Raw genomic sequence first — 18627 nt, forward strand, 5'->3', positions numbered from 1 at the left:
TGTTATTTTAAAATCTTGTCTTTTGTTTATTATAAGTAATATTTTTCTTTTTTACACAAGTACAATATAGAAGGATATAAAGGAATTGAAATTTCCACTTTTGGTATGATCTAAGTGTTGCATATTCTTTCAGATTTTTTTTCTATGTATGTGTGTAATTTTTTCTGTTATGGTATCAGTCTAGACTGTTCTTCTGTATACTACTGTTCTGTGTTGGTGTAGTTAGAGCTATTTCTATCATTAATATTAAACTACATAGTATTATACTTACGAAAATACCATAATTTGTTTAATCAATTTATGTCCACTAGTGTTTTCTGTCAAAACAACAAAGCTGTAGTGGATTATTTGTGTGTGTGTGTATTTCTTTTGTACACTTGTGCTAGCAGCTTTGTAGGATAAGTTCCTGAAGTAGAGTTGCTTTTGTATGTGTGATGTCAGTTTGATATTGACATAAGTATATTGGTGTGCCCTAAACCCTGACCAGCACCAGATATATATTAAAACCTTTGACAATTTAAGAAGTGGGGAAAAAAGTTATTCTAATTGGCCTTTTATCAATCACTATTGATGTTGGACATTTTTTAATGGAATTTTATTTCTTTTATAAATTGCTTGCTTTTCAGTTATTTTTGATGAAGTTATTGGTCTTTTCAGATGGATTTGAAGAGTTCTTTACATAGTAGAGCATTTACTTTTTCAAACATGTGCACATTCCCCCTCCAGCTATTTTCTTTGTAATATTATATAGTCAGAGATTTCAGCCCAGCATTGTGCTATGTGACTTTGGGCACATGACTTAACCTTTCTGAGCCTCAGTTTCCTTATTTGTGGAATGGAGGTAATGTAAGCAACATTTAGTGTATTACTGTCACATTTAGTAAGTATAAATAATAAAGTTTGCTCTCTTTATCATTATTAGTCTATATATGACATCTGGTTTCATGCTCTACTTTACTTTTTTTTTTTGTATTTTTCTGAAGCTGGAAACGAGGAGAGACAGTCAGACAGACTCCCGCTTGCGCCCCACCAGGACGAAGCTCTGCCCACCAGGAGGCGATGCTCTGTCCCTCCCGGGCGTCACTCTGTTGTGACCAGAGCCACTCTAGCGCCTGGGGCAGAGGCCAAGGAGCCATCCCCAGCACCCGGGCCGTCTTTGCTCCAATGGAGCCTCGCTGCGGGAGGGGAAGAGAGAGACAGAGAGGAAGGAGGGGGGGTGGAGAAGCAGATGGACACTTCTCCTGTGTGCCCTGGCTGGGAATCGAACCCGGGACTTCTGCATGCCAGGCCAACGCTCTACCACTGAGCCAACCGGCCAGGGCTCATGCTCTACTTTAGAAAGGCTTTTCTTACTGTAAAATTTAAAATATTTCCCCATCTATAAAATGAAAATGCAAAATGAGGAATATTATGTAGAATATGCTATTGTTTGAAAGAGGAAAGAATAATGTATACATATTTGCTTCTATATCATAGGATATTTCTAGAATGATACCCAAGAAACTGGTAACATTGGTTGTTGTAGGAAGGAGAACTGAGTGACTAAGGCACATGAGTAAAAGACTTTTTTTTAAAATTTGAGAGGGGGAGAGGGAAGGAGGGAAGAGAGATGAGAAGCATCAACTCGTAGTTGCTTCACTTTAGTTCATTGATTGCTTCAGGGGCTGGGGTGCAAGCCAAGCCAGTGACCTTTGGGCTCAAAGCCAGTGACCAGGGGATCATGTCAGTGATCACCTGCTCAAGCTGGCAAACTTGGGGTTTCGAGCCTGCGTCCTCAGCATCCCGGGTTGATGTTCTGTCCACTGTGCCAGCACCAGTCAGGTTGTGTGTCTTTATTACAGTAGTCCTTCCTTATCTGCAGGGGATATTACCTGACTGCCTCCACACTGGGGGTGGCCCTGCCCCGGCACAGTCTGGGCTGGGGCTTGTTGGCATGCCAGGTAACCTCCAGGTTCCTGACTTACGCAGGAAATTTTTTTTTTATAACAGAGTCAGAGAGAGGGATAGACAGGGACAGACAGACAGGAACAGAGAGATGAGAAGCATCAATCATTAGTTTTTCATTGCTCTTTGCAACACCTTAGTTGTTCATTGATTGCTTTCTCATACGTGCCTTGACCGCGGGCGTTCAGCAGACCGAGTGACCCCTTGCTCGAGCCAGTGACTTTGGGTCCAAGCTGGTGAGCTCTGCTCAAACCAGATCCTGCGCTCAAGCTGGTGACCTCGGGGTCTCGAACCTGGGTCCTCGGCATCCCAGTCCGACGCTCTATCCACTGTGCCACCGCCTGAACAGGCTGCAGGAAAAATTTTAAGAGAGGTGTAAGGCTAGTGGCCGCTGTCATTGTGGCCATGCAGGATTCGGGCCGATGGTAACGGAACTGTGGACCAGAAGTGGTGGACCGTTCAGTTTATTAAAGTCTTGAAAAAGGCGGACGCACAAAATGTCAGGGGACACTGCTTCCCTTTCCAGGTCCAGTTCCGGGGCTCCCAGGCCCCGACTCTGCCTCGGGTTCCACAGCCCGTACTCCTCCAAACTCACCCTCCAACTCACAGCCCCTACCAGCCTCAGCAGTCTCCAGAAAAACAGGCTGGTGGGAAAGCCCTTTTCCAGCAAACAGTCTCCCTCCCAAGGCAGAGGGCAATCTGTTGTTTGCAATCTGCTGCCCTGAGGGCAAGCACTGCAGCGTTCCAGTTCCAGGGACTGTAGGGACTGTACATGCAGGGCGCTGCCCCAGGGCAGAACACCAGAGAGCCAACCTAACGCACTGTTCACCCAACAACAGGAGTCCTGGTGAAAGCCAGAATAAGTTTATTAAAAGTTTATTAAAGCTTGGGACCCTGAGGCAGAGGAAGGGCCCTGGACGCAGGATCGGGGGATCACCGGGATAAGCTGCCTGACGCAACCCATTGCTGCCCATTGGGATCCTGCGTTTAGGACAGAAGGAACCTCCTTTGTCCTGAGAGTTTTATCTGTTTTCTATAGGTGGGAATTTTAGGGGAGGTCCTGGGGAGGATCTCAACAGAATATTCATTAGATTTCCAGGTATGTTGTTTAGTATATTAAAATGAGCTTATAATGAGGTTTGGGGTCATTTTCTGGTTAGTTTTACTTTAATCTTGGATTAGTCTGGCTCTAATTGTTTTTGTTATTGTCATCTATCTCCCTGGCTAAAATGACTTAAACCACCTGACCTTATACTAGGTATCTTTGGGTTGGGAGGATAGGTTTAAACCCGGCTTGACCAGGGGCTCACCAGCTTGAGCGTGGGGTTGCTGGCTTGAGCAAGGGGTCACTCACTCTGCTGTAGCCCCTTGTCAAAGCACATATGAGAAAGCAATCAGTGAACAACTAAGGCGCCACAATGAAGAGTTGATATTTCTCATCTTTCTTTTTGTCTGTCTCTCTCGCTAAAAATTAAATATATAATAATAATACAAGAATAAACTGTTTTATGTACTCACAATTGTAAACCTCCTTTGCTCCACCCTGTATATAAAGAATTCCTGTCATGAATATATGTATACACACACACGTGTGTGTGTGTGTGTGTGTGTGTGTATTTCTCCGGGGAATTTTACATATTTGTAGATATAACTAAGATGAGAAATATATATATGTAGCCTACACATCTTTCCATTATATAATATTCTTTATCATATGTACATGTACATAAAATATTCCCATCTTAATTACACATACAAATATTATTTTCTATCCTAAAACATAACACATATATAATCATGTTAGAGGATGAGAATGCTCAGTAGTATAGAGTTATCTGTTGTTCTCCCCTTAGCCTGTGAGTTCAGTATTTCTAGACTCTTGTCCAGAATTTTAAGGGACCCGACAGGCTGACTGACCTTCCTGTGAAGGAGGTGCAGCCTGGATTAGCACTCTGAGGGCTTTGAAAGTAGCAGCAACAGCTAACCACCCTGAGGGGAGACTTGTCCGAGATAGCGAGCCTCCTAATGTTCCAGTAACTCAGTGTGGCGTTGGTGTAGGAGAGACAAATGAGTGAGTCTAGGGTCATGGACATATGGAAATACAGTTTATGATAAAGATGAGTTTTTCTTTATGAGTTATTTCAGGTCCATAGAAACATTCAGAGAGTAATATAACAAATATCCATGTACCTGCCATCTGTGTTTAAGAAAAACAGTATTTTATCATAGTTGATTCAGTTTTTAAGAAATAAAAGTAATAAAGATTATACCCCCTTCCTTGATCATTTTCCTTCCTTAGTTGTGGCTATTATCTTAAAGTAGGTGTATATCTTATATGTATATCTTATATGTTTATGCTTTTATTATGTACATATATAAAAATACATAGTATTGTTTTCTGTGTTTGCAACATGTTTGTATGACTGTAAATTGTTTTTATTCAGCTTTATTTACTTTGAGGGTTATATGTTTGAAACATAACTAGTTTTTTCATTGTAACTACTATATAGCATTTTAACATATGACTAGTACATTATGGAATTTATATTGTCTTCAAACTTGCCTTTTGCATTGCTGCAATAAATACCCTTTTGTCTGTAAGGATATGAGTTTCTGTAGGATATATGCTGACATTGCTGGACTGTAACAGGGATGGCATTTCAGAACTGTGTAAAGGCAGACATATCAATAAGTATTTTGTTGGGATAATTAACTACCAATTAAAATACAGGCAGACCCCTACCTAATCAGTTTTTAGAAAAAATTTGGATGATTAAAGAACTAAATATTAAAAAAATTAAAAGTTGTAAGAGGAGAATGTAAAAGAATATAAGATTTTATGTATTGATTTTACAGAGAGGTGGGGGGAGATAGAAGTATCAACTCCTAGTTGCTTCACTTTAGTTGTTCGTTGATTGCTTGTCCTCTGTGCCTTGACTGGGCCAGCCTAGGGTTTCTAACTGGCAACCTCAGGAGTCTCGGTTGACTCTATCCATTGTGCCACCACAGATCAGAGTATTTTTTAAATTTGAGGAAGAGAGGGTCTTCAGGAAGATGAAACAAATTATGAATTCTGGAAGAAAATACGTTAAGTCCTTGCCTAACTTACCTGATAGATTCTGTGACTTGAAGTGAAACAGTGTATAGTATAATGAAACCAATTTTACCATCAGCTAATTGAAATACTGTACACGAAATTTACGTTCCTATGGCATCTCATCAAATTATTAATGTAATGTTGAATGAAAATGACTTAAATTGGGGATCTGCTATATTTGTAACAGATAGAAAAGGATTCATGTTCAGAATACAGAGCTATTTCTATTTCTAAGTACTCTATATGCACCCCAAACCCCTCCCAGCACCCCCAGGCCCCACCCGTCCTCAGGCCTGGCCTCCTGTAGTCCTCTCCCTCCCTCTCCCCAGGCTTCTGCAGCGCTCCAGTGCTTCCATGCTTTTGTCTCTGCGGGCCCCTGGGCAGTCCTCTCCCTCAGCTTTGGCTCAGGTCATCTTAGAACTGGGAAGTTTGGGGAAGGAAATGGAGCATAATAAATAATTGCACTGGCACAATAGCTGTAAATTGAGTTTGTTTAAGGAAATCAGGGCCTCCAGTCATCCTAGCTGAGGTTGGCCTTCTGTGATCACCCCTAAGAATTGTCTGTCTTCCCCTCTTTTGTTCTGTTTTAGTTACAGCACTTAATGAGACTGTTTTCATGATTATTTCCTAGGTAGCCTCACAGTAAGATAGCATGTCTTGTCTTCATTCTCCCTCTCTCTTTCTCTCTCTCCCCCCTCCCCCTCTCCACTCTCCCCCTTTATCCCCATCTCTCCCCCTTTCTCCCCATCTCTCCCCCTTTCTCCCCATCTCTCCCCCTTTCTCCCCATCTCTCCCCCTTTCTCCCCATCTCTCCCCCTTTCTCCCCATCTCTCCCCCCTCTCCCCCTCTTTTTCTCCCCTCACTCCTTTCTCCCCCAGCACCCCCTCTCCCCCTCTTCCCCCTCTCCTTCTCTTCCCCCTCTCCTCTTTCCCTCTCCTCCTCTCTCCCCTTCTCTCCCCCTTTCTCCTTCCTCCTCCCCCTCCCCCTTCTCCCCCTTTCTTCCCCCTCTCCCTCCCTCCCCCTCTCTTCCTGTCTCCCTCTCTCCCCCTTTCTCCCCCACTCTCCCTCTTTCTCCCCTCTCTTCCCATCTCCCCCTCTTTCCCCCACTCTCCCTCTCTTTCCCCTCTTTTCCCTTCTTCCCCCCTCTTCCCCCCTCTTCCCCTCCCTCCCAATAAGGTAGTTCACTTGATACAAATATGGTATCAGAAACACACCTTAACTCTGGACAGGTTCTCTGTAAGGAGTGTGTGCACATGGACCTGGGGTGGCTGGCCTGTGTAGGACACGAATGCTAGTTAATCTGAAGATTGTCCTCATTTTTTCCGCCAGTGGTCATTAAACATTTTGGTCTCAAGACTTAGTTACATTCTTAAAAATTTTGAACTCCAAAGAGCTTTTGTTTATGTGGGTTATATATATATATTGATACTTAGCATATTAGATATTAAAATGGGGAGAATTTTAAAGATATTTATTCATTTAGAAATAATGTAAGCCCACTTAATATAATAACATGATAAATAACTTTTTTTTTTACAGAGACAGAGCGAGGGATAGACAGGAATGGAGAGATGAGAAGCATGAATCATTAGTTTTTCGTTGCACATTGCGACACCTTAGTTGTTCATTGATTGCTTTCTCATATGTGCCTTGACCGTAGGCCTTCAGCAGACCGAGTCACCCCTTGCTTGAGCCAGCGACCTTGGGTCCAAGCTGGTGAGCTTTTGCTCAAACCAAATGAGCCCGTGCTCAAGCTGGCGACTTTGGAGTCTCAAACCTGGGTCCTCGGCATCCCAGTTCAGTGCTCTATCCACTGCGCCACGGCCTGGTCAGGCTGATAAATAACTTTTTAAAAATTAAAAATTTGTTGAGAAGAGTGGCATTAATATACATTTTTTTGTAAACCTTTTAAAATCTGGCTTAAAAGAAGATAGCTTGATCCTCGTATCTGCTTCTACATTCAGTCTTGCAGTATGTTGTTTTGATTGAAGTTTATGAAGAAAAGCTAACCTCACACTTATGTTTCTGGAAAAGGAAGGGAGGGGTACTTTAATAACTTTAAGATAATTGTAAATATTCTTTTTTTTTTTTTGTATTTTTCTGAAGCTGGAAATGGGGAGAGACAGTCAGACAGACTCCCGCATGCGCCCGACCGGGATCCACCCGGCAAGCCCACCAGGGGCGATGCTCTGCCCACCAGGGGGGGTGATGCTCTGCCCCTCTGGGGCGTCGCTCTGCCGCGACCAGAGCCACTCTAGTGCCTGGGGCAGAGGCCAAGGAGCCATCCCCAGCGCCCGGGCCATCTTTGCTCCAGTGGAGCCTTGGCTGCAGGAGGGGAAGAGAGAGACAGAGAGGAAGGAGGGGGAAGGGGGTGGAGAAGCAAATGGGCGCTTCTCCTATGTGCCCTGGCCGGGAATCGAACCCGGGTCCCCCGCACGCCAGGCCGACGCTCTACCGCTGAGCCAACCAGCCAGGGCCTGTAAATATTCTTTGATACTACATCTAAACCAGAGAAGTGGTAACTTTATTTATTTATTTTTTATTTTTTTTTTTTGCGACAGAAACAGAGAGAACATAGAGACAGGAAGGGAGATGAGAAGCATCAATTCTTCATTGCGGCACCTTAGTTGTTCATTGATTGCTTTTTCATATGTGCCTTGACGGGGGGTGGGGGGCTGCAGCAGAGCGAGTGACCCCTTGCTCAAGCCAGCGACCTTGGGCTCAAGCTGGTGAGCCTTGCTCAAACCAGATGAACCCGTGCTCAAGCTGTCGACCTCGGGGTCTCGAATCTGGGTCCTCCACGTCCCAGTCCAATGCTCTGTCCACTGTGCCATTGCCTCGTCAGGCAGTGGTAACATTTTTTAAAGGTTAGATGCTGTGTAGAATCTAAAGCCATACCAGTGAATCTTTAATATTCTATCAGGGTAAACATTTATTGGTTGTTGTTTACTTTATTTATATGTATATTTTGAGAGAGAGGAGGCTGGGAAGCATCAGCTTGTAGTTGCGGCAATAACCTTGCTTCTCTTGAATGCTTTCCCAGGAATGCCTGTCTAGGCTAGGCTGTCTTTGGGGGCAGAATTGTTTAACAAAGACAAAATTTCCTCTGTACAGATGATTACCTTATAAGTACTCCTTTTTTTTTTTTTTTTGTGACAGAGACAGAGACAGAGGGACAGATAGGGACAGACAGACAGAAAGGGAGAGAGATGAGAAACATCAATTCTTTGTTGCGGCTCCTTAACTGTTCATTGATTGATTTCTCATATGTGCCTTGACTGGGGGGCTAGAGCAGACCGAGTGACCCCTTGCTTGAGCCAGCGACCTTGGACTCAAGCTGGTGAGCCTTGCTCAAACCAGATGAGCCCGCGCTCAGGCTGGCAACTTGTGTTTGTAATATATGATATTTGTCTCTCAGACTCATCAAAAGAAAGACACTTCCTGAGCAGTTGCTATGTGCCTGGTCCCGTGTTGTTACTATCTATAGCTACTGATACTATTTGTGATACATTAAAGAACCCTTTTTAAATGTAAAGGGAAAGACCCGATTATGGTTTTTAAATGTCAGTAACTTCTATTATATTAAGTAAACACATGAGAGAAAGCTTTTACTGGTAGTTGTGGTTTTATGAAGTTATAGTTATAATTTATTAGAAGTACACCTGGTGCTTTAGTTCTTATCAGTTGTTTTTTCCCATTCTGTTTAGGTGGTTTCCTAGAAACATGATTATTTGTTGGACTTGATCTCACAGCCTAGTGAGGACTTCTTTACTTATAATGTCAAGTTCAGGTTATCCTCCCAACCAAGGAGCATTCAGCGCAGAGCAAAGTCGCTACCCCTCCCACTCTGTCCAGTACACCTTTCCGGGCACCCGGCACCAGCAGGTAAGGAGCACATTCTCTGCAGATGGCACGTGTGTTCTCTTTTCCTTGACTTCTCTTATTACATTTGTTGGTCAGAAACCACATGTTATATTGTTACATATATATTTACTGGCAAGAGCCATTCTCAAAGGAGAGCCAAAGGTTGGGGATTAATTTGTCTTCTTCCTGTGGCTTTATGACAGATTTCTAACAGAGTGACCATGCAGGATTTTGTTGTGGGTTTGTTGTATCTGATTGTCGGGTTTGTTGTTAGAAGAATATCAGTTACCTAGAGTTTCTAGGGTAAGACCTAGGTTTATGCTCCAAGTTTTGGTTGAGTATTAAGCTGGCCGGATAACTTGGCCTCTTTTGAATATAGCCAGGAAACAAACATAAAATTCCTCACCTAGATATGATGGAAGAACTATTTCTCTTAACTAGCAGGTTGATTCTCTGGACTTTTCTTTCTTCCTTTGTAAATTTAGTACTTTGATTTAACTATAGGGCTTCTGTGACCCTTCCAGCTTTCTGATTTTGAATTTAAGATTGTCATGCTTTTTTAAGATTTCATATTGAACACATGAGTTTGAGATCTTACCACATAGATAATATAAATTGGAAATTATTGTCATAGTTGTTAGAAGAATGAATCAAAATCGAACACAAAATTTAATTTGAATTCTTTGGAATGGCATATAACTAAAATGTGAATTGTTTTAGGTTTATGGGAAGGAATTTCTAAGTAAAGGTCAAAGTCATCATTGCTGTTTTTTCCATACTTAGTGGCCTGTCATGGCCCTTATGCATTTACAGTTGGTCTAATTTCATGATGTTTTTCACTTTTTGATTAATAATTAATTTGTGGTTATTTTCATACTAGGAATTTGCAGTCCCTGATTACCGCTCTTCTCATCTTGAAGTCAGCCAAGCATCCCAGCTATTGCAGCAGCAGCAGCTCCGCAGACGGCCTTCCTTGCTCTCAGAGTTTCACCCAGGTTCTGACAGGTAGTGGGGGTTCTTTTATGTTTCTCTCTGGAACTGAACTTGTGAAGTGTGTCTACTTCACAAGTGGATCATTTTTCTGTATTTTTGCATTTTATAACTTTATTAACTAATCTGTGACTTTATAGTTTGTATTTCGGGCTCCCGCAGCGAGGCTCCATTGGAGCAAAGATGGCCCGGGCGCTGGGATGGCTCCTTGGCCTCTGCCCCAGGCGCTAGAGTGGCTCTGGTCGCAACAGAGCATCGCCCCCTGGTGGGCAGAGCGTCGCCCCCTGGTGGGCGTGCCGGGTGGATCCCGGTCGGGCGCATGCGGGAGTCTGTCTGACTGTCTCTCCCCGTTTCCAGCTTCAGAAAAAAAAAAAAAAAAAGGGGAGAGAGAGAAAGGGAGCAGAGGGGTCAGTGTCACCTCGTAGTAGTTGCTTCCTCTGTGTGCCCTGACTGGGCAAGTCCAGGGTTTCAAACTGGCGGCCTCAGCATTCCAGGTCGTCCCTTTATCTACTGTGCCACCGTATATCAGGCTCACGAGTACTCTTTAATTTGAGAAACTGGAAGTGTGGGTGGTGATGGTCATGGGTCTGCTTGGGAATTCTCATATACCATCCTCTGGGAAGGACTGTCATAGTGCATTGTTTTCCAAATCAGTGAGCCAAAACTCAGGACTGGTTTACATCAGCTGGTAGAGTGGGCCAGGATTCTTAGCAAAGTCTGTGCAGCCTCCACCAAAGATTCCCTCGCTTTACCCCGTTTTCCTGTTTCCTTGAGCTGTAGGAAAGTATCTGGAAAGCCACCCTCAGCCCTCCAGGTGTAGACAGCCACCTGCCAGGCAGAGTGGGGATGAGCAGGGAGAGCCCATGCCAACTCCTCCTCACCAAAGAGGAAGTCTGAGTGGGGCTGCTCACGGTGTACCTGCCTGTAGGCTGAGGCTGAGGGCTGCCCCAAACAGGGCACACATGTTCCTAGAAGGAAAATCGGTGACCAGTACAGTGTGCTCAAAACAAGAGCTTTGTACGTGAGAAGAGAAAATGCATAACATGCGTGTGAGTGCTGTGCACTGTGGAAGAACTTAATAAGTCTTCAAAACGCAAAAGAGCCAAATTAGATAGAATGAGAGATTGGGCATTCCAGTGCCCATCACTATAAATTCAACATATGAAATGAGGCAAGCCTGACCAGTGGTAGTGCAGTGGATAGAGTGTTGACCTAGGATGCTCAGGTCCTAGGTTCGAAATCCTGAGGTTGCTGGCTTGAGTGTGGGCTCATTGGCTTGAGTGCTGGGTCACCGGCTTGAGCACTGGGTCACTGGCTTGAGTGTAGGATCATCAACATGATCCCATGGTCACTGGCTCGAACCCAAATGTCACTGGCTTGAAGCCCAAGGTCGCTGGCTTGAGCAAGGGGTCACTCGCTTGGCTATAGCACTCCCACCTGTCAAGGCACATATGAGAAAGCAATCAATAAACAACTAAAGTTCTACAACTATGAGTTGATGCTTCTCATCTCTCCCTCTTCTCCTATTTGTCCCTTCCCCCAACCCCTGCTAAACAAAATAGAAAAAGAAGTTGATAAATATGGAGGACAAATTAAAATCATCCAATGTATTATAAGAACATGTGTTTCTTAGGTGGAGAACTTGGTAAAGGAAAGAAAATATATTCAAAATTAAACAATCTCTTTTTTTCCTGATGAAGTGAAAGAAGTATACTCTCTAGATTGATAGGACATACTCTTACCCATCTCCAGGAAAAATTTGCACAGAATTACCAATATTAAGACATCCTGGTAAAGTTGCAAAGTTCAAGGATAAGTAAAATAATCAGGTATCCAGCAAGCAAAATAAAGTTTTGACAAGGGGAGAAAACAGTCTGGCCTCAAACTTCATAGTGACAGAAGATAGTAGACCAATGGCTACAGAGTTCTCAGAAAAAGAAACAGATTCAAGAAAATTATGCCAGGCATGTTTAAGAAGAAAGGCAGGAAACATTCTTAGACATGAAAGCATTGAACATCTGAAAACCTCTTAGAGAATTTCTAGTAGGTGATGGAACCCAGTGACACAAAGAATGGATGCCAAGACCCATAGAAGTCAAGTCTGTATGAGACACCTAAATGAGCTATGCTTTCCTAACAGATGTACATAGTAAATCCTGACAAGATAACAATACTATAACTACCTAACTAAAGGTATGGCGGTACTAGGAGAATGTATAAAGGTATGAATTTGGAAAATGGCTGGAGTGATTTGATGCCTCTAAAATGGATATCTTAAGTTAAATAGACTTCTATGTTTTTAATGGTTTTTATCATTTTTTCCTTACCCCTTAGCAGGATTTTTTTTTTTTTTTACAGAGACAGAGAGTCAGAGAGAGGGGTAGATAGGGACAGACAGAAAGGAACGGAGAGAGATGAGAAGCATCAATCATCGGTTTCTCATTGCGACACCTTAGTTCATTGATTGCTTTCTCATATATGCCTTGACTGTGGGCCTTCAGCAGACCAAGTAACCCTTTGCTCAAGCCAGCGACCTTGGGTGCAAGCTGGTGAGCTTTGCTCAAACCAGATGAGCCTGCGCTCAAGCTGGCGACCTTGGGGTCTGGAACCTGGGTCCTCCATGTCCCGGTCCGACGCTCTATCCACTGCGCCACCGCTTGGTCAGGCTTAGCAGAAATTTTTTTAGGAACCAGTTTTCTTGTGGTAAAGGAACATGTGTCTGATATGTAGCAGCAATTCCTTCCACTTTAAGCTTTGTTACATTTTATTTTTTCTGTACAAAAGTAAACCAAAACCCTTAAAAAATACTGTGATTCTTTGTTTTATTTTTGCCGTGCATTTGTCCCTCCGTATGTAAAAATAAGTGATGTGTGGGAATGGTATTCATGTAATTTTAGCTTTGTTTCTTTTTCTTTTTTTTTAAAGTGAGAAGAGGGAAGATAGTGAGACAGACTCCTGCATGTGCCCTGAGCAGGATCCACTGGCCAACCCCCTTTTGGGGCTGGTGCTTGAATCAACCAAGCTATTTTTAGCACCTGAGGCTGATGCTTGGACCACCCGAGCTATCCTCAGCACCCAGGCTAATGCCCACCAGTCAAGCCTACTGGCTGTGGGCTGGGGAGAGGGAGGGGAAGAGAAGCAGATGGTCACTTCTCTTGTGTGCCCTGACTGGGAATCGAACCTGTGATGTCCATACCTTGGGCCAGTGCTTTATCTACTGAGCCACCAGCCAGGGCCTCATATTTTTTATAATAATAACAATAATTTTATAGATGAGGAAATTGAGGTTTAGAGATGTTTAATGGGTTCCAGAGTTACACAGCTTAAGTATATGCCAGACCCGAGACTTGAACACAGCAATTCTAAAGTGTAACGTCGTGCACCATGCACTGTACCACCCTGCCTCTCAAGGGAGGTCAGTTTATGTAAAGAATGTGGAAGTTCAGAATCTCTGAAGTTGATTGTTTTAAAACTATCAATTCTGGTTTCCCCTGTGGAGAATCGTTGTGTGAGCCAGCAGAAGGCTGTTAGAATATGACTGAGGGGAGAGCTTGTCCTGGAAGCCAACAGATGGAAGCTTCAGGCAGCACAAAATGGAGCAGATGGGTCAGCACGTGTCTAAGATATCTTTCTGTCTTCAGTGTCGGGAGGTCATTGCTGACTGAGTGCCTGGTGAGCTCTGGGAATAAAGATCTTCAAACCAGTGTTGAGTTTCCTCTCGAGAATTTTTTTTTAAGTCTTCATGATACCTCACAACTCAAGTCATTTGTCCATGTATCAATTACTCGACTTTTTTTCCTGTTTGTTTTTATTATTGGTTGCAAATGGTGGTGTTCTAGTCTAGATTATACTGAATTTAGCAATTGTATCATAGGTTTAGAAAGTCTATTTTATAGCTATCTTTCAACAACTTTCAATTTTCTGCAAACTGAAACCTGTGTGACATCCTGTACCTTTACCACTAGCCGTCCCGCCTGTCCTGAAGGACAGTGTTCTGTGAGGGTTCCTAGTCTCACAGTGCCGTGTAGTGACATGTAGGCTCCACTGGGGTGGGGCTCACTGTGCACCAAAGTAAGCACAGCTTTTCCATTGATTTCACAGTCCAGCCAGGAAGTTGTACATTGCCTAAACATTTTTAAATGCTCGTTTTCTTGGTGTGTCGTAGGCCTCAGGAAAGGAGACCCGGATATGAGCAGTTCCACCAGGGCCCGTCCCCAGGGGACCATGACTCCCTGGAGTCGAAGCGGCCGCGTCTGGAGCAGGTATCTGACTCCCACTTCCAGCGGGTCAGCGCCGCGGTCTTGCCTCTGGTGCACATGCTGCCAGAAGGCTTGAGGACCTCTGCAGATGCTAAGAAGGTAAATATTGGTTCTCCTGCCCTGTGGGATTGTTGGTCTCGAATGTTTGTTTAGTTGGTGATCAGGCACGGGGCCTGAAAGGAAGTCTAGTTAGCGCCGGTCTCTAAGTGTTAGTGCTCTGGGAAAGTAAAAACTTTGTTAAATAAAACTCAGAACCACAGACTCACCGTTTCAGACTTCTGAAGTCAGTTCTTTTGACTTTTTGGTATATGAAAGCGCTCTGAGGACTGTTGTAAGGAAATACTGCTGTTGAATAACTCATATCTTTTGTACTGGCTTGCTGGGCTGTAAAGTGAGGACGGGACACTCAAGACACCATAATTTTATTAACTTAAAATTAAATTTTAAGTTATCCTGTGAAATTCACTTGCAATTTATTAACTTGATACATGAAAGAAGACACATTTTTGGTAAGGTTCGGCTATGCTTTTTATCAGGAAACATTTTTCCCCTAAATTATTTTTAAAATACGTCTTGGCCCTGGCCAGTTGGCTCAGCGGTAGAGCGTCGGCCTAGTGTGCGGAGGACCCGGGTTTGATTCCCGGCCAGGGCATACAGGAGAAGCGCCCATTTGCTTCTCCACCCCTCCGCCGCGCCTTCCTCTCTGTCTCTCTCTTTCCCTCCCGTAGCCAAGGCTCCATTGGAGCAAAGATGGCCCGGGCGCTGGGGATGGCTCTGTGGCCTCTGCCTCAGGCGCTAGAGTGGCTCTGGTCGCAACATGGCGACGCCCAGGATGGGCAGAGCATCGCCCCCTGGTGGGCAGAGCATCACCCCTGGTGGGCGTGCCGGGTGGATCCCGGTCGGGCGCATGCGGGAGTCTGTCTGACTGTCTCTCCCTGTTTCCAGCTTCAGAAAAATGCAAAAAATATATATAAATAAATAAATAAATAAATAAATAAATAAATAAAATACGTTCTTTAGGAAACTTGCAAATACAAAGGAAAAAGTTACCTGTAATTTTGTATCTTGGAGATACCAACATTTTTTAAAAATGTTTATTTTATTATTATTTTTTTAGAGAGAGGGACAGACAGGGACAGACAAGCAGGCAGGGAGAGAGATGAGAAGCATCAAGTCTTCGTTGTGACAATGTAGTTGTTCATTGATTGCTTTCTCATATGTGCCTTGACGGGGGGGGGGCAGAGGGGGCTCCAACTGAGCCAGTGACCCTTTGCTCAAGCCAGTGACCTTTGGGCTTTAAGCCAGCAACCTCTGGCTCAAGCCAGTGACCCCACGGGGTTCTGTTTTGGATCCCACACTCAGGTTGGTGTCCCCATGCTCACACTTGATGAGCTTACGTTTCAGACCTGGATCCTCAGCATCCCAGGCTGACACTATCCACTACGCCACGACCTGGTCAGGCTATTTCATGTTTAAATTATTGTTTTAATTTACTGTTGACCTGTTTCAAGTGTCCCACTTAATATAACAACCCCCACATCATGCCCCCATGTTCCATGCAGAGTCTTTTCCATTCTCCTCACACCCCCTTTGCCCTTTCCCATACCTCCATGCCCCTTTTCCTCTGGCTACTGCCACCCTGTCTTCTGTATCTGGTGAGCCTGCACTCAAGCCAGTGAGCCCATGCTTCAGCTAGCGACCTCGGGGTTTTGAACCTGGGTCATCAGTGTCCCAGGCCGACACTATCCATTGCGCTACTGCCTGGTCAGGCCATTGGTTGATATTTTAAAATTGACTTTTTCAGTTAAGATTGTCTTGACACTAATATTGGCTATTAGTGAGTAGTAAGTTGTTACTCTTGATTTTCTTCTCTAAAGGATCCAGCATTTGGAGGCAAACATGAAGCTCCATCCTCTCCAATCTCTGGGCAACCATGTGGAGATGATCAAAATGCTTCACCTTCAAAACTTTCCAAGGAAGAGTTAATACAGAGTATGGACCGTGTGGATCGAGAAATTGCCAAAGTTGAGCAGCAGGTCCTTAAACTGAAAAAGAAGCAAGTAAGTGTTTCATTTTACTGCTTAATTTATTCTAAGGATGAATGTCTTCTTAAAGAAGGTAATGTTGAATTTTCCATTCATTTCAACTCTATTCTTTGATTCTGTGACTTCCCTTTATTTTCTTGGTGTGACAGAGAGAGGGACAGATATGGACAGAGAGACAGGAAGGGAGAGAGATGAGAAGCATCAATTCTTTGTTGCAGCTCCTTGGTGGTTCATTGATTGCTTTCTCATATGTGCCTTGATGAGGGAAGGGGGGGTTCCAGCTGAACCAGTGACCCTTTGCTTAAGCCAGCGACCTTTGGGCTCAAACCAGTGACTTGGGGTCATGTCTATGATCCCCTGCTCAAGCCAGTGACCCCTCACTCAAGCTGATGAGCCTGCTCTCAAGCCAGCAACCTCAGGTCCTCCGCGTCCCAGTCTGTCGCTCTATCTACTGTACCACCGCCTGGTCAAGCCTGTGACTTGCTTTTTTTATTTTTATTTTTTATTTTATTTTTTTATATTTTTAATTTTTTTCTTCATTTTTCCGAAGCTGGAAACACGGAGGCAGTCAGACAGACTCCCATATGTGCCCGACCAGGATCCACCTGGCATGCCCACCAAGGGGCGATGTTCTGCCCATCTGGGGCGTCGCTCTGTTGCATCCAGAGCCATTCTAGTGTCTGAGGCAGAGGCCACAGAGCCATCCCCAGCGCCCGGGCAATCTTTGCTCCAATGGAGCCTCAGCTGCGGGAGGGGAAGAGAGAGACAGAGAGGAAGGAGAGGGGGAGGGGTGGAGAAGCAGATGGGCACCTCTCCTGTGTGCCCTGGCCGGGAATCGAACCCGGGACTCCTGCACGCCAGGCCAACTCGCTTTTTTTTTTATTTTTATTTTTTGCTTTTTTTCTTAGTTTCATCTGTTAATTTCATCTGTTGTATTGTTTGATTGTATGCTAATAGATAGCAAACCTTGTTCCATCTATGTATTTTTTATCTAATTCGATGAGTTATTTCTAATTTGTTGCTGTGATGTATATTTTGGTTCACATGTAAACCGATTTTGTAGGGCATGTGCTCAGGAATGACGTTGCTTGGCCAGAGAGTGCCTCTGAGTATACTACTCCTGGATACCAAGTTTGCTAAAATTGTAGAACCATTTTACATTCTCACTGCTAGCATGTACAAGTTACATTTTGTGTATAACCTTGCCTTCATTGGATAATTTTCTTCAGTTGGATGTGAAACAGTTTTCACTGTGGTTTTAGTTTGCATTTCCCTCATCAGAAATGAGATAGAGCTTATTTTCATTGTTTATGGTTTATTTGTGTTCCTTCTGGGGATTTTTTGGACCATTTTCTTATTTCCTAAAGTCTCTTGTCATTTATGTGTGTAGCAGATAACTTCTATTTTGTGTCTTGTCATCTTGTGGGTTTTTTCTGTGGAGTTGGGGGAAGATTTTTTTATTGAGATAAAAAAATTCACAAACCATAGTAGTGACCCTTTTATTTTTTTAAATTTATTAACACCGTGACTGGGGATTGAACCCATAGCCTTGGCACATTGAGACAACGCTCCAACTGAGCCACCTGGCCAGGGCAGTAGTGACCCTTTAAAGTGTATAATTCAGGCCTGACCTGTGGTGGCGCAGTGGGATAAAGCGTCGACCTGGAACACTGAGGTCGCCGGTTCGAAACCTTGGGCTTGCCTGGTCAAGGCACATATGGGAGTTGATGCTTCCTGCTCCTCCCCCTTCTCTCTCTCTCGGTCTCTCTCTCTCACTCCTCTCTCTCTAAAAAAATCAAATTAAATATTAAAAAAAAAGTGTACAATTCAGTGGCTTTTAAGGTAGTCATAAAGTTGTGCAACTATCACCGCTGTATAATTTCAGAATATTTTTATCATTTCAAAAAATAACCAGATATCTATTAGCAAGTACTTTCTGTAACCCCCCTGCCCCCCGAAAATGAATACTCTGTTTTGGTCTCTATGGATTTATGTATTTTGTCCATTTTAGATGAACAAACTCATCTGATATGTGCCCTTCTGTGTCTGGTTTCTTTCATTGAGCATGTTGTCAATATTTATCCATGCTGTCTTGTATCTGCACTTCATTTCTTGTTTTTCTTTTTCTTGATTGATTTTAGAGAGGCAGCGAGAGGGAGGGAGATAGAGAGAGGGAAGCATTCATTAGTTCCACTTAATTGTGCATTTGTTGGTTGCAACCTGTATGTACCTTGACTGGGGTTTGAACCTGCGACCTTGGGGTCAGTGCTCTAGCTGATTGAGCTAACTGGCTGTGACAGCACTTTTTTTTGTGGCTGAATGAAATTGTATTGCACAGATATACTATTTTTTATTTGTTCACTAATTGGTGGACATTTGGGGTGTGTCTACTTTTGGGCTGTTGTGAATAATGCCGCCATAACTTTCA

At 43.7% G+C, this 18627-nt stretch overlaps 1 protein-coding gene across 23 annotated transcripts in view; it reads left to right on the forward strand.

Annotated features, from left to right (window-relative positions):
* NCOR1 (nuclear receptor corepressor 1) overlaps window positions 1-18627 on the forward strand; it is a 123863-nt gene that overhangs the window by 10080 nt on the left and 95156 nt on the right. For all 23 annotated transcript variants that reach the window (XM_066264326.1, XM_066264325.1, XM_066264327.1 and 20 more), the window contains exons 2-5: window positions 8749-8926; window positions 9786-9910; window positions 14061-14253; window positions 16032-16214. In XM_066264326.1, the coding sequence (XP_066120423.1) occupies window positions 8819-8926; window positions 9786-9910; window positions 14061-14253; window positions 16032-16214 (609 nt within the window). In that variant the 5' untranslated portion in view covers window positions 8749-8818. The remainder of the gene's footprint in view (window positions 1-8748; window positions 8927-9785; window positions 9911-14060; window positions 14254-16031; window positions 16215-18627) is intronic.

Source organism: Saccopteryx bilineata, chromosome 2, assembly GCF_036850765.1.
Source record: "Saccopteryx bilineata isolate mSacBil1 chromosome 2, mSacBil1_pri_phased_curated, whole genome shotgun sequence".
NCBI lineage: Eukaryota > Metazoa > Chordata > Mammalia > Chiroptera > Emballonuridae > Saccopteryx > Saccopteryx bilineata.